This window comes from Rhinolophus ferrumequinum, chromosome 5, assembly GCF_004115265.2.
Source record: "Rhinolophus ferrumequinum isolate MPI-CBG mRhiFer1 chromosome 5, mRhiFer1_v1.p, whole genome shotgun sequence".
In the NCBI taxonomy this organism is placed as follows: Eukaryota; Metazoa; Chordata; class Mammalia; order Chiroptera; family Rhinolophidae; genus Rhinolophus; species Rhinolophus ferrumequinum.
This window is the reverse complement of record NC_046288.1, coordinates 56047548-56061191: the sequence shown is the minus strand read 5'-3', so window position 1 is coordinate 56061191 and position 13644 is coordinate 56047548. Positions and strand designations below refer to the sequence as shown.

Below are 13644 nucleotides of genomic sequence, written 5' to 3'. Positions count from 1 at the left end.
GGCTGGGTTGCTACAAAAAAAAAATCTTAAAAATGCCAAGTGCAATGACCACTGCCCCCCTCTTGCCAAAAAGAGTTATCTAACCCAAAATGTGAATAGTTTTGAGGTTAAGAAATTATGGTTTACACTACACTTCTTCAAGTCGTAACAGTCTGCTTTCAAGTAGTATTTTACCACTTCATGTATAGTATAAATACAACAGTGTACCTTCATTTTCACCTTCTGGCATTTGTGTTATTGTTGTCCTACATTTTATTTCTACAAGTGTTATAAGCCCCACAATAAATTATTTTTTGCTTTAAAGAGTCAAGTTTTTAAGATTTTTTTTAAATAAAAGTATTTTGTATTTAACCACATATTTATAATTCCTGAGTCTCTTCATTCGTCTATGTAGATCCAGATTTTCATCTCATAGTTTTCTTTCTGCCTGAAGGACTTACTTCAGCATTTCTTGTAGTGTGGAAACTGCTGGTGATGAATTCTTTCAGCTTTTGTGTGTGCAAAAGAGTCTTTATTTTACCTTTGTCTCTGAAAGATATTTTTGCTGGGCATACAATCTAAGTTGAAAGATTTGAGGGTTTTTTAATCAAAATTTTTGCTCCACTGTCATTTGTTGTGCACTGTTTTCAACAAGAAAACCTTCTTTTCATTGATGTCTTTTTTCCTCTAGCTACATTGTAAGATTGTTCTCTGTACCACACTGATTTTGAGAAATTTGAGCATTATGTGTCTTAGTGTAGTTTTCCTCATGGTTCTTGTGCTTCAGGTTCTTGAGATTTGGGGATCTAGTAGTATATCGTTTTCTTCAAATTAAGAAAATGTTCAGCTATTATTTCTTCATTTTTCAGTTCCCTCTCCCAACTTCTGTCTTTTGCAGCCTCCAATAACATATATTTAGCTGCTTGAAGTTGCTCACTGATACACAGGACGTGTTGTTGTTTTTTCCTTTGTTGTTTTTCTGTCTTTGTTTTATTTTGGATACATTCTATTGCTTTGTTTTCAAGTTCACTAATCTTTTCTTCCTCAGTGTCTGCTATGCTGTTAATCCCATTCAGTGTATTTTTTTATCTCACACATTATATTTTTCATTTCTAGAAGGTTGATTTGGTTTTTATTTTGTATCTGCTATGTCTCTTTAACACGTTTAATCATTACTTAGCTTTTGAATGTATGGAATACAGATATAAAAGTATTTTAATGGCCTTACCTACAATTATAAATATGTATGTCAGTTCTCTGTTCATTTTGATTGAATGATTTTAGCCGTCACTTTGGGTCATTTTTCTTCCTGCTGCTTTGTACTACTGGTATGTTTTATTGGATTCTAGTCATTGGGAATTTTACTTTGTTGAGTACTGGATATTTTTATATTCTTATAAGTATTCTTAGGCTTTATTTTCCGATGCAGTTAACTCACGTTGACATAGTTTGATCTTTTCAAGGCTTGTTTTTAAGTTTAATTAAGTGAGACCAGAGCAGCATAATTTCAGAGCATAATTTAGCCCCATTCCTAAGGAAATACCCTTTGAATACACTGATACCTTGTTTATTACTGGGGATATTTTGTTTGTTTGTTTGTTTGTTTTGTTTGTTTGTTTTTCATCCTGGCCTGTGGCAAGATAAACTGTTCCTATTTTTGTGTGAGCCTGACAAGTTTTTCCTCTGATTCTTTCAAGTGTTTCTTTCCCCTCTGTGTGTAGTTTCCTCATGTACATGTCCTCTTTGGTATATGGAAAAATGAATTGTTAGCTAGTTGCTGAAATAATTGAGAAAGACTCTTAATGACAAACAATTGGCTTTGATCAGAAGGGTAGAGGGAAATGTGATTGATTATATGTCCTTAAAAGAAATAAAAGTTGAATACTAGTGGTGGAACCAATTTCTACTGACTTTATTTTTAAACTTAAATTAGGCTGAAGAGTTTGAATTTTGTTATATTTTATTATTTTCTACAGTCCATACTATTTACAGGGAAGACATGTATCTTTGTACTCCTCAGTTTTCCCATTTTTAATGTGACTTGAAGGGACTGTCTATGTATCAACATGTATAAATGATCTTGTGACGAGAAGTGGGCTTTATTTCACATGCAGTACTTAGGTTTGAATATAGTGTTAGGTTGGTGCAAAAGTAATTGCAGTTTAAAAGGTTAAAAATAATTGAAAAAACACAATTACTTTTGTACCAACCTAATATTTATACTTACGGTTCTTGACTGGCATTTAGATAGTATAAATACTAAATTGTGTGCAATGGAAAGACATATGCAGTTCTACTCATAAATTCATAATTGACAAATGCTGAAAGAATATGTCTAAACCCTATAGGTAGTACAGATATCTTGATTTAATAATAGCCTATGTCGACTCTGAAAATACAATAAAATTAGAGCTTTTTCAGATTTTTCCATAAGTTACTATTGATTTTTGATACTTGCTATTGACAAAGATGTTTACTCTACTTTTATAAATTAAGAATGATTTCTTGCTTCCATAATTTCACAAAATTAATTGAATGTGTGTGTGTGTATGTGTGTGTGTGTATTTTTTATTCCTAGACAGTAAACTTAGGAAAATAAATTTGTCGGTCAGGTAACGAACCAAATTATTTCACTCCTAGATCTTATTATTTTTAGTCTGTTACAAAGATTGTTCATTTATTAATAGAAAGTGGTAGCAGAAAGCATATGCTTCATTACACCTTTTTTGAGACATTTTGGACACTTATTATCATCTCACCAAATCTAAAAAATATTTAGTAAGGGTAACTTAACACTAATGAGGACCACTTAAATCTCAGGAATATTTTTGTACACCTGAAAAGTGCACCCTTGAAATTAGCATGCTTGTATTGTGTTTGGATTAGGCATAATCTTGAGTGTATCCTGTGATGAAATGAAGACATTTTGTTGAATAATCCTTGGCATAAGAGTCATCTTCGGCATTCGTAATAAGTATCATTATTTAATAGAGTATATGTGATAATAGTTATAATTATCTACATTTTCTTATGTTTTAATCAATGGAGTAGATCAAAACATAGAACTTTCTTTACCATTATGTTTATATATAACGATTCTAATTCTCTTTTATCTCCTCTTTATCCCTTTTTCCACTCATAGCTCTATGCCATCCCTTGGTTTCTCACTATGTTTACTCGTAAGTATAATTTTCCCTTTTCTTTTGATATTAGCAAAAGGACAGCTCTATTGTTCCCCAGTATATTACATTTACAATAGTATCAGCAGATTTAATTACATAAGCATCCTTATGTAGTTCTAATGTTATAGAGTTGGGTAGAAAAGAATTTCAATTGTTTTGACTGCTGAATATCAAAAAGAGTATTATATAGGATGAAAAGCTATCTTACATATTGTGACATTCATAAAATCTCTGTCCTCTATCAAAAAAGAAATTAACATTAACTATAGTAGTTACTTTATAGTATAGCATAATAAAACTTTATAGTATGAAGTTTTAGAAGGTAACTTTTACAACCAAATTGGGCTTAATTTTGAGAGATTCTCTAATAACTAATACATTTGTTATTTCCTAAAATAGAATCCTTCTAGAAATTACACAGATTATATGAATGTGTAATACTTTAATCAGTTATAAATACTAACAGAGTGGTCATCCTGCTTAAATATATACACATGCTAAGTGGAATACAATATTTGAAGTAGATTCTTATTCATTAGCCTGGAAAGATACCTATGTATTGTTAAATGAAAGAAAGCTGCAAGAAATAGAAAATTGCTAATTAGATTTTTTATGTGAGTTTAATAAAGCAATTATTTAGAGTGCACAATAGAAATGCAACAGTAGCAAATCTAAAACAATACTAAAGTTCATCTAGGTAAATAAACTTATGACAATAATATAACTGGAAAATTCTAGGAATATATGAAAGGAACAACTATACCAAGATTCATAATGGAGGTTAGAAATTGTCATCTCTCTGACCAATCTGATTATCAGTTTTTTAAGATGGCTTAAGAAAGCAATATTTTTACGAAGACAAAGAAACATTTTCTAAAAACAGTTTGGTAGTATTTTTCTTAAATAATAGTTTTGATCATAACGTAATTGCCATTTGTGTAATAAAGCAGCTTGTTATTGTTTTCATTTCTGTTATTTTGTTTTTTATTGTAATTATATATTTTGTCATTTCACAGATGTATTTCCACTGCACAAAATTTTCCACCTCTGGGACACCTTGCTACTTGGGAATTCCTCTTTCCCATTCTGTATCGGAGTAGCAATTCTTCAGCAGCTACGGGACCGGCTTTTGGCTAATGGCTTTAATGAGTGCATTCTTCTCTTCTCTGATTTACCAGGTATAGATATATAAATAAATAGAATCACTAAATGAAATTTATTATAAGATAATGAGACATTCTTATAGCAATTTGCACAAATAATCATCCAAGCCCTCAGAATCTCTTCTGCTTGTGCCTCATCATTCCTTTCTGGATTCTTTCCTTTGAATACTGCCTCTTCTGCTGGCCCAGCATTGTATTAGGTTAGTGCAAAAGTAAGTGCGGGTTTTGCAGTTATTTTTAACCTTTTAAACCGCAGTTGCTTTTGTACCAACCTAATAGATACAAAACTGGATCGTTCTAGGTCACTGTGGTTTAATTTCATGTCAGTGATGCCACCAAAAGGGTGCACGAGCTACGGGCAGTGCCATGTTTGCCGCTTTGCTTAGGACAGACCTGTTTATCTTCAGCTGATAGTAAATATAGGCCACTTGGGAAGGTGTTTGAGAATCTTTTTTCATACAAAGATGTAATTGACATGGAACTTTGCTTTCTCCAAGCCGTAACTCCTTGATAACAACTTGACAGTTTGAGAAAAGGAAACACTGTCTTGGAAGGGCAAATCATACTCCAGGGAAACTCAACATCATATACTGAAGGATAGTAAGTTAAGCTATACATTGTATTCACAAGTGAGAAACTTGTAAATCTAGGGGTTGAATGCTTACATATAGAAATGTGGAATGCAACTATGGTCTAAGCTTCAACTTGGAAAGATGAAAGCAACATGGTTACCTAGGATATAGCAATCTATGGAAGAAAAAAACTAAACTACATTTTACAGAAACCAAAGTGTTTTTCAGGTAGAAGAATTGTATTTTCTTCAAAGAGAATTTCATTGGTTCCAACCCTTTTGTTGAGTTCACTGCTGTTCTGTATATTTTCAGGCAGGCACAAGTGACTGCTGATAATAAACACACTAAAATCATCTAAAGATAAATTTGCCTAAAAGCCAAAGAACAAAAGAAAGGTACATTAAGATTATATATTTATTAAGCACTCTCAAGAGGAATGATAAACCTGCTGCCTACCCCAATTTTTATTTTTAGTGGATTATCTCCATCTGGTACGCCATCATTCTCTGTTGTTAAAAATCATCCTTTCTGGGGAAGTAACAAAAATGTTTAGATTTATTTAAAACTTCTTCTTCCCGCTTCCCCCAAATTAAAAGTACCACTGTCAGCTTTCTATCTTATCAAATTTAAATTAAATTAAATTATGTTTGTATGAACAAATAGTAGTTTAGTTCTCATGTTACTTTTTTCTGGGAGATTCTTTATGAAAATCAAGTTCTTTTTTTTTTTCCTTTTGGTGTTGAACAGTAACAAAGAAGTTAGTTTTCTAAACTAAGAATACTGTCTGTTCCCTGCACATGTTTTCCTGTTATTTCCAACTTGTCAAAGTAAACAGAGAATGATTTATTAGCATTAAAAGAATTTTTCTGGTCAGTTCTAAAAATATATATATAAAGAATTCTGATTGTGCATTTTCAAGTCAAACAGATTTAATGCCTTTTCAATTTTGTACATAAATACTCCAATTAAACATTGGTGAGGGAATCTGTTTTCATATTGTATAGACAGATTAGTGATAACTCTGCTTGTTTATTAAAATAAATCATTATCAAATCAGAAATAAGAATATATGTTTTTGAGGACTTATTCATTGAAAAGGTAAAGTCTATGTACTTTTGACAGTAGGATGCCTTCTATTGATGTGAATTGCCTTGATGCTCAGTGCCATTATTCTGGCTCCTCACTTACTTGATCACTACATACGATTCCTGTTGGGGAAGGTAAAAGTTTATAAGAAAAATGTGACTTTAAAAAACAAAACAAAACAAAACAAAAAAACAACAAAAAAAAGGTTTTTAATGCAAACTTTGCCCTTAAATACATCTGTTGGTTTTTTTCAATCAAAGTGCACTTATTTGGGTTGTCTTTCCTAAATAGATTTAAAGAGATGTCTTTTTTCATTATGTTGAGTCTCCTAACCGTGCTTGATGCCCAAGGAACTGGGAAGTGGTCATGGGAAATCCTAAAAAGTGAATCCAGATTAATACACATGCAAACATACTTACTAAATGTGCCTTTTCTAGGCAAAGCATTATGTGACATATTCTTGGGACATAAATTGGAAGAAAAAAGCTGATGTTTTAAGTCTACAAAAAAAAAATTGATAGGTTAAGTCTATATTTCACTTTAGTTCTTCAGTCTTTGTAGATAAAGATAGGTTAGGATTAGACATCAATTTTGAATTCAATGAATATGCTCTACTTTACTGAAATCCCCACTTAACACTGAGTTTAAAAACATCAGTAAGCAATCAGGACAAATTTAACTAAATTCTTTGCTGAAGTAGATTGGCAAATTCACTGTTCAAAACATCTATTGACAGTAATATGATGGAGACCACCGTTGGTAACCTTGTAAACAGAATAGACTTGCTTTTTGAAAAGGTGCCCTTTCTAGGTGTTTCTTTCTACATAGAGAGACCCAGTAGCCGAATGGTTAAGAACATGGAATGAGGAGCCAGATCACCTGAGTTTCAGATCCTGGTACTGTCACTTGCAGCTGTGTGACCTTAGGCATATAACTCGACATCTTTGTGTCTGTTTCCTTAACTCTGATTATAGGAGAATGATAATAGTACAACCTTGTAGGGTGTTGTGTTAAATAAACCAATATATCTAAATAACTTAGAGCAGTGCCTGGCAGAGACCAAATGCTATGTAAGTGATTATTAGTGTTAATGCTATCATCATCCTCATTATTTTATGCTTCCTCACCTTTTCCATTCTGTCGTGACATGCTTTCCTGTTGGTAGCATAAATGCGGCAATCACCCCATTTGGCTTTTTCTATAAATTATAGAAATGGGTATCAATCATATAGATTGCCTTGTTAGCAAAAGCGATTGAGGAATTACCTAAGAAGTCAAGTAAGCCTTCAATGGTAAGAGTAGATTATGACTAAGAAGAATCTCTCTTTTCATTGCGTGAATGGGGAAACGGTCAGTGTCGTCGTGCTGCTAAAAGAGTCGCCTGTAGAGTGAGATAGACGGGAATTCACATCCCAGTTCTGGCACAGAGTAGCAGTGTAAACTTGGACAAGTTTTTAGTCTCACTGGAAAGAGAATCTTATACATTATGAAAGTTTCAGTAAAATGGAGATAATAGCTGCTTTAGTGTTATGGTGAGCACTACAGATAATATACATAATGCACCTGACACAAAACCTGGTACCAAGTATTCATAACTATTTTTTCAAAGTACCTGTAGTGTTTAATATTTTAAGTATGTAAAGAATGTGTAACATTCAATCTTTATAAGTTCCCTCTCCTTTCTTCCTCCTTTTCTTCATTTTATGCTAACCCTTTAATTCTTGAAGAGAGAATACACAGAAAGGCATTATTTTTTGCCAAAAATTGTTCCCAACATCTGTTCCCTTGTAGTAGATGATATAGTGTGATGTTACATTCCAAGGAAGTAGAAGTAGTGCTAGAAATTTTTGCTAAAACTTCTTGACATGTATTGGTATGTGTGTCATTTTAGTGCTAGAGGAAGTAACTCTGAGAGCAGTACACTTGGCATTTCTCAATCTAAAAATAGTGGCAGGGTATTTTGGAAAAAATATTGAGTTTTTCATAGCACCAGCCAATACTGGATGTTGGCCACTGGTGTTAAGGGAACGTTTTTCCAAGGTTACCACCCGTTAAGTCTAATTGCAGGATGAGGTCTGTGAGCCATCAGCTTGCTGTCTCTGATATTACTGCTATAGTGTCCACGTGGCTAATTCTTTATTTTTATTTTTTGAGCCTACATCCAAGCAGTTTTAAAGATGAGTATGATAATCTGAGTAAAACCAAAATGGTAATAATTTTAGAGTGGATTTGTAATAGCATTTGAAATGTTTAAGTGCTTTTTTGTTTTGTTGGTGCCTTTCCTTTGTACAGTTGAAAATTAATTAAATATTTATGTTCTTATATATGCTTGAAATAAATTCTTAGAATGCTTATCTTTGTATCCCTGAGTGTCTTCAAAGACAAGGATATTTAAAAGCAGGAGGGAAGCTTTTCTTAGAGAACCTATAGAAAGAAAGTGGGAAATCTGTGTGGAAGAACACTTAATTTATTATTATAGATTAAAATAGTTACTTAACATTAAGAGAAAGAAATATTTATATATAAACTATGTTAGAAGGAAATCCTGAGTATACTGAAGGGACTCCAACATATGAAAAGTTTCAAATCCTCTTTGCAGTAGGACATTAGCATTTGGCTGAAAAATCTTAGTTTAATGTATATTAGTGTGATGTATGTTTCATTACAGATGCTTAATTAAAATTAAAAGTTTTAAGTAAAGTTTTGGAAGGTTTTATTTCAGTATCACCTGCATATGTTACAATAGGATTCATTTTCAATATACATGAAACATACTGGTAGCATCTCACTAGTATGTGACACTTCACAGGTTCATCAAAAATATTGTCTTAGTGCCATAAGTTGCTAGGAAAATATACTTATCTGTTCTGGCTGCACTTTTGTAATGTAGTCTTTCTCATTATTTAGCATAGCATGGAATATTTTATGAAAGCAGTACATTTTTTGAGCAACTCAGTTATGTGCCACATTGCCTAAGATCTGTAATAAGAAATACAGGTCATTTTTTTCCCCAAAAAAAATATACAAATATGTTAGGACTGAAGGAAGATGGGGCAAAGTATAAAAACTAAGAAACAGAGCAAAGTACTAAAATGGGCAAACTCTTTAAAGCCATCCCTCATTATTGGAATTGGAAATTGATGAGAGAATGAGGAAGAAATTCAATTCAATTTATAAAATTCCATCGATTTTTAAGGTACATTGATAATCCCTGGGGTGGCAAAGGAGAAAAGGGTGGTGAGAAGTGACCTGAGTTTTCAATGAACAGTTTCTTTCTATCATTTAGGGATAAATATAAATGAAATAGGGTTACCATAATATATATTATCATCTCCCAATTGTAAACAGTGGCCCTGATTTTTGAAAACTGTAAAACTTGAGCCAAGTATAATTGATTATAGCCAGTAGGCTATAATTTGCGACCCCTTTTTAAATAACTAGTTGTAATGTTAATGAGTGCCACATAAAGCAATAGGACTTTATAACTGGGTCGCCACTGAGTCTGGGGGAATTAGATAACCTCCCTAAGTAAGTGATGTAATAGCAAAAGTTAATTAAGTGACACTGGGGAGTGGAAAAAGGGGAGACTCTTCTAAACAGAGGGAAGAAAATGTTTAAAACCGCCAAACAACTCAAGGAACTGGAGCGGAGTACTTAGAGCAAAGGGGAACATGGCTAGAAAAGAGAATGGAGAGGTAGACAGAGAGTAATCATGTAGGATCTTTCATCCACATTAGTGATACTTTAAAAAATAGATTTGTAGAGATATTTTTTTGTCTTTTCAATGTTTTTGAGAGAATGAAAAGTATCACTGAAAATAGCCTCAAGTTCCAAAATACAAATGATATATTGATATTTGTTGAGCATTCTGGTCTCTGTTCATTCCTTTCAAGGAGCTCTCTCATGGGCAAAGCAAAGGATTCTTAATATAAGTGGCCCCAGTACTTGCCCATGATTCCTTTTTTCTGCCTTTAGCCAGATGTAGAGTGGAGAGCTGATTTGGTGAAAGAGTAGAGCAGCAGGAGTACACAGTTGTTCCATGAAGGTTTTTATTTTCAGCCCTGTGAGATTTGACACCATTTTTCCTGAAGCCGAGAATCCGTCAATTATTCACATTTTCAGCTTGCACCTATAGAATGTTAATGCATATCTATGTCTAAGTGTATCTTCATGGAATTGCAAAAGGACGGTCATTGTGGAAATTAAATATGGAGATTTTAGCCATGGTCTTCCTTTCCCTCACCAATCCCATAAAATTATGTTAACATTAAAATTTAGATGCAATATTAAATAACTAATAGTTGTTTCAAAATTGGTTAAGGATAGGTAAGAGAATAGTTCATTTGTTTTTATTGCCATGATTGTGTAGCCACTGAAGTAAAAGCTGTGAAAATCTATTTTCAAAATCTTGTTAGTTTATGTCAGCCTTGTTTGGGGTAAGGGACAGGGATACTGCATATCTTATGGAAACTTTAAAAACAGATGTGAGAATACATGACTTCCGCTCCGAAAGTAAATGTTCATGGAAAACACGAAGCCAGTAGAATGGTAAAGACTCAAGTTGTGAGATAATTCTAAGAAGCTGGTAGAATTCTCACAACACCGATCTAGTTGTTGATCTTAAGCATACCACTAATTTTGCAATGTGTAAATAGTTTATAAAGTTAAAGGAAAGAATTTGTATGAACTGAAAAGGGTAATGAAAAGTAAGGTCAGGATTGATCAGAATTACCTTGAAAATTGACAGTAGATTAGAGTACTGATACATCCTAAACCTGGTCCCAAGGTTTCTGGAATCTGATAGTAAGGCTCTTCTCTATAGGACAGCTGCTTGCTTCATGATTGACAAGAGTTTGTGCTTTCCGAATTTTTTTGAGCACTCAGAAAATTATCTATCGTTATTATAGATCAGTTATTAAGCATTGGTATTTCAAGATACTAATGATGGGATTTGTTTATTTTATGTTTGTTGAGTGTTTGTATTTGTCTTAGGTTTGTAAAACACCTAAAATATACAAACAATGTTTCACTTTTGAAGTATATTAAAATAATCAACCTCAAAATCCTTGAAAAGTCAGAATGTTTAAAATTCCCCGACACATATTGCTGATGTATAGTGCAAGTTGACAATATAAAAACCAAAATATACTTAAAAGTGACATTTAACATATATTTTTGATATTCAGTTTGTATTTTAATAATGTATAATACTCATGGGTACCATTTCTTCTTCTTCCTCCTCTACCTAGCCCTATACGTTGATAGAAAAATGAAAATAATCTGATGTACTGCCTATCTTAAATAGTGATCTTCAACAGAATGAAAAATAACACTTCTTACGACGTGTCCCCTCTAAGTGTGCAGCGAGTATGCTGAGTCAAATCAATAAAAAACAAACTCATAGAACAGACTAGAGAAAAAGAAGATGAATAATATGTCTGTGTATTTATAGGCTAGTTAGTAAATATTATGTAACATAAAGCAAATAACTAGAGTTTTATTACCAAAAAATTGCATTTAATTACTTTGAAAACTTCAAACTATTTCAGTCCTTCAATACAAACTTTTATCAGTCATAATAAAAATCCTTACTGAACTTGATCACAAGGTTCTAGTTGCCAAAAAATAAATAAATAAATAAATAAATCAGACTCCTGCTTTGTTTCTGACTCACCATTAAGTGTAAAAGAAAAAAAAGAAACGATGGCTGCTACTGACCTGGTGCTAAACCTTCCAAGCTGCTGCATTTTTCTGTTTTCCGAAGTGCGCTGTGTGTGGTTATCAACAGCAGCTGCTTTGCATCATAGTATCTACAGACTCAGCTGCTAAATGATGAAGACCATTATGTTAAGAATAGAAAACTGTATCCATATATCGTAAGGCTTATTGCATTTCCTATTTATTTCTCACTTCATTGTGAGAGACATTAAAGAGCAGAGATGATAGGTGCTTAGCAAAATGTGCCAGTAATGTCATGCACATATCATGGATTTGAAAGGCTGAATGAATTAAAGTAGGAGCCAGTAACATACTGTAGTACCCTTTCCCCTTTAGACTACATAACCAAGATTGTGTTTTTAAAATAGATCCATTCACATATTCAACAAATATTTATTGACTTCCTACTAGGAATGTGTGTATAATAAGTGTATGTGTATGTATGTGTATAGTTAATAATTCATCTTATTGCTGGTGTATCATTTTTTGTACTGGCCCAGAGCATTCATGCATTATTATTTGAAGGTGATTCAATAGTATCCTGTAATTGTGGCTGACACTTGTAACCTGGTTATCTTAATTATATGTGGTATTACCTCCTGTTTCTAGTAAGTTACTTGACTGGCTTCTTTAACTTTTTCAGTGAGGAAATTCAACTTCCCTCTCAGAATTCCCCTGTAGAATCAATAGTATTTGGAATCCAGTGGGATGTTAGGTAGGGATTGGGAGCAAGTTAAGGAACAGGTGAGTTGACATGGTACTAGGAAAGATAGTGAGTGAAGTTTTATATGTGTGTGCTTAAGGTATTTATGGGTACCTAGATAGAGAAGCTGAGAGATTTTGAGTGACGAAATGATAAATATAATTTGAAGATTATTCAGAGACTAAAATTTCCTCTAATAGCCTTCTTATTGTCTCCCCTGTTATCTTTGGGTTTCCCTAGAGATTCCTTCTTAAATAAGGTCAGAGACATGCATTTCTTTCAGTTGTATTCCACTGTTATACGGGAGCCCTATTGATGTGTAGGTACAGTGTACGGAAGGGAAAATGTTCTATTGTCCTATGATTAGGTCTCAGTCTTTTATCAACCCTGTGTACCTGGGTTGTAACCTTCACAAGTGCTTGTTAGTGCCTGTGAGACAGGAAGGCTAGAGGAGTCTGGAATTAAGTATTTCCGGTCCCCAGGTCACTTAGGCTCTGGTAAAATAGTTTCCCTTGAGGGCAGGCCTTGTTAAGGAGAACAGAATTATTTGGGCATATTTTAAAATGGCTTTTTCACTCTCCCTGCTGGAAGCACAAGGAGATTTTTTTGTGTGTGTGATCTTTATGATGTTTAAAGCATGAATTGAACTAAGAATGTGAAAAGGAACATATAACAAGGACAATTCATCCAAAAAGTATTATCTAAATTAATAACAGTGTCCGTAAGGCTAAACCCCAATAAATGGACAAATGTAGGTAATCTCTAGTTATAACAACTCTGAATCACTTTTGGAGTTTACAAAGGTTATTATATTTTTTATCTTGAATAAATATCACAACTATGTTAAGTAGATTTTCTTATCTCAATTTTGCTCTTGATCTCAATTTTGCTCTTGAAATAACTGAGACACAGTGGTGTTTTTGAATGCTTATCATTATATAAGTTAGTAACGGACATTTGAGTCCAAATCCAGTACTTTTTACTATACAGGAGAACGTATTATTTGTTTACAAAAGTAGTTTTTCGTAGGTCAAAACAGTTCCACAGGAGCAGTTTCAAATGGTTCAGTCTAGTAGCTTCATCAGTTCAGTTCTGATTTCCTGGGAAGCTCATTTTTAACTACAAAAATAACAATACCTGATGTTAGATAAAACCCTCAAGTGAAATACCGGCCATTTCTTTTAATACATGTGTGAGTCCTCTATCAGTGAACAGCAAATAAACTTGACTTTTAAAAAACA

General features: G+C 33.0%; 1 protein-coding gene across 1 annotated transcript in view; it reads left to right on the top strand.

The window, feature by feature from the left end:
* The window catches only part of TBCK (TBC1 domain containing kinase), a 187794-nt gene that overhangs the window by 99229 nt on the left and 74921 nt on the right, over positions 1-13644 (top strand). The window contains exons 21-22 of the mRNA XM_033105921.1: positions 3122-3158; positions 4178-4339. Coding sequence (XP_032961812.1) covers positions 3122-3158; positions 4178-4339 — 199 coding nt within the window. The remainder of the gene's footprint in view (positions 1-3121; positions 3159-4177; positions 4340-13644) is intronic.